The 1989-nt window shown below is 56.0% G+C and overlaps 1 protein-coding gene across 1 annotated transcript; it reads left to right on the top strand.

Moving 5' to 3' along the window:
• Positions 1 to 221: 221 nt before the first annotated feature.
• On the top strand, positions 222 to 1770 carry LOC103635090 (probable sarcosine oxidase). Its single transcript, XM_008657640.4, has one exon. The coding sequence runs from the start codon at positions 339 to 341 to the stop codon at positions 1569 to 1571; it is 1233 nt and encodes a 410-aa protein (XP_008655862.1). The 5' UTR covers positions 222 to 338; the 3' UTR covers positions 1572 to 1770.
• Positions 1771 to 1989: the final 219 nt, after the last annotated feature.

The following is a 1989-nucleotide window of genomic DNA, read 5'->3' as shown; positions in this document are numbered from 1 at the left end:
AAGCGGGGAGGCGAGGGATGTGGTCCCTAATTTGCTGCCTATGGTATCCATTCGATGGCTCGACATCGTTTGTCTATATGACATTTTCTTTACCACGATGTCGACTCAGTTAGTAAAATAAAAAAATTATACGGAAAACAAAGACAATTAATAAAAAAATCTTGAGATACTTTTGCTGCATAATTTACATAGTATTGTTGTGAGCCGTCGCAACGCATAGACAACAGACTAGTCTGTTTTTACTGAACTGATTTAACTCTCTCCCTCACACACATTACATTTGCTCTTGATAATAAGGCCACAGAATCGCAGTGTCGAGTGCCGTCCGCCTCGTGTTCATGGCTGCCTCCGGAGCAGCTAATGACGCCGCCGCTGCTACGGGGCTCCGCCTCCGCTACGATGTCATCGTCGTGGGCGCGGGCATCATGGGAAGCTGCGCGGCGCACGCGGCCGCGTCCCGCGGGGCGCACACCCTGCTCCTGGAGCGCTTCGACCTGCTCCACCAGCTCGGCTCCTCGCACGGCGACTCCCGCATCATCCGCGACGCCTATGTGAAGGCACAGTACCCGCCCATGGTGCGCCTCGCCCGCCGCCTGTGGGCGGAGGCGGAGGCGGAGTCCGGGTACCGCGTGCTCACCCCTGCCCCGCACCTCTCCATGGGACCGCGCGGCAACGCCGCGCTCCTCGCTGCCGTCAAGAGCGCTGGCGCAGAGGAGGTGGATCTAAGCCAGATGTGGGGAGGCGCGTTCCAGGCACCGGAAGGGTGGTTGACCGCGGTGAGTGAGCACGGCGGCGGCGTGCTGAATGCGACCAAGTCGGTGGCCATGTTCCAGGCGCTCGCCGTCAAGATGGGCGCCGTGGTCAGGGACAACGCCGAGGTCGTGGACATCAGGAAGGAGCCGGAGGGAGGCGTCGTGGTGAAGACGAGCTCCGGCGAGGAGTTCCGCGGCGCCAAGTGCGTCGTGACGGTGGGCGCCTGGACAAGCAAGCTACTGAGGTCCGTGGCCGGCGTCGAGATCCCCATCCAGCCGCTGCACACGCTGACCCTGTACTGGCGCATCAAGCCCGGTCGCGAGCGCGGCCTGATGGCCAAGGCTGGCTTCCCGACTTTTTCCAGCTACGGCGACACGCCCGTTTACGGCACGCCTTCGCTTGAGCTCCCGGGCCTGATCAAGATCAGCTGCGACGGCGGGCCGCCGTGCGACCCGGATAACCGCGACTGGGCATCCGGCGACAGAGAAATCACCGAGCGGGTGGCTAGGTGGATCCAGGAGTTCATGCCGGGCCACGTGGACTCCGCCGGCGCGCCAGTCGTCCGGCAGTCATGCATATGTTCCATGACGCCAGATAAGGATTTCGTGATCGACTGGCTGGGTGGGGAATTCGGGGAGGACATGGTGGTCGGGGCTGGGTTCTCTGGGCACGGCTTCAAGATGGGGCCGGCGGTGGGGAGGCTCCTAGCTGAGATGGCCATCGACGGCGAGGCGAGGACTGCAGTGGAGGCCGGCGTGGAACTCGGTCACTTCAAGATCAACAGGTTCAACGTTCAAGATCAACAGGTTAAAGGGTAAATTATTATATAAAAAGTCTCAAAAAAAGTTTATTATTGTAATAACAGTGGGCTCGGATCTCATCTGCCACTTATTCTACTGGATCTGTTATTAGCTATCGCGTGCTCGACGCATCGAAATAACATAAATTTATTGGATCGACATGTAACTTGGGAAGCTTTTTATATTTGAACACGAATCCATATACATGTTTTTTTAATTCTTGTGACGTTTTCATTGATTTGTAGTAAAGTTACATCGTAGATCAAACTTTTCTAGAGAATTTATTCACTCAAGTACATAAATGTCTGGAATATCCAAAGCTACCCTTGCTAGTTGCTACTTCATACGCCACCTGCTTACCCTTCAGATCACACGGTGCTCTAGATAGTTACAGATTAAGGGGGTGTTTAGAGCTAATAGTTCACATCTCCGAGAG

This window comes from Zea mays, chromosome 8, assembly GCF_902167145.1.
Source record: "Zea mays cultivar B73 chromosome 8, Zm-B73-REFERENCE-NAM-5.0, whole genome shotgun sequence".
Lineage (NCBI taxonomy): Eukaryota > Viridiplantae > Streptophyta > Magnoliopsida > Poales > Poaceae > Zea > Zea mays.
This window is presented reverse-complemented; position numbering and strand designations above follow the sequence as displayed.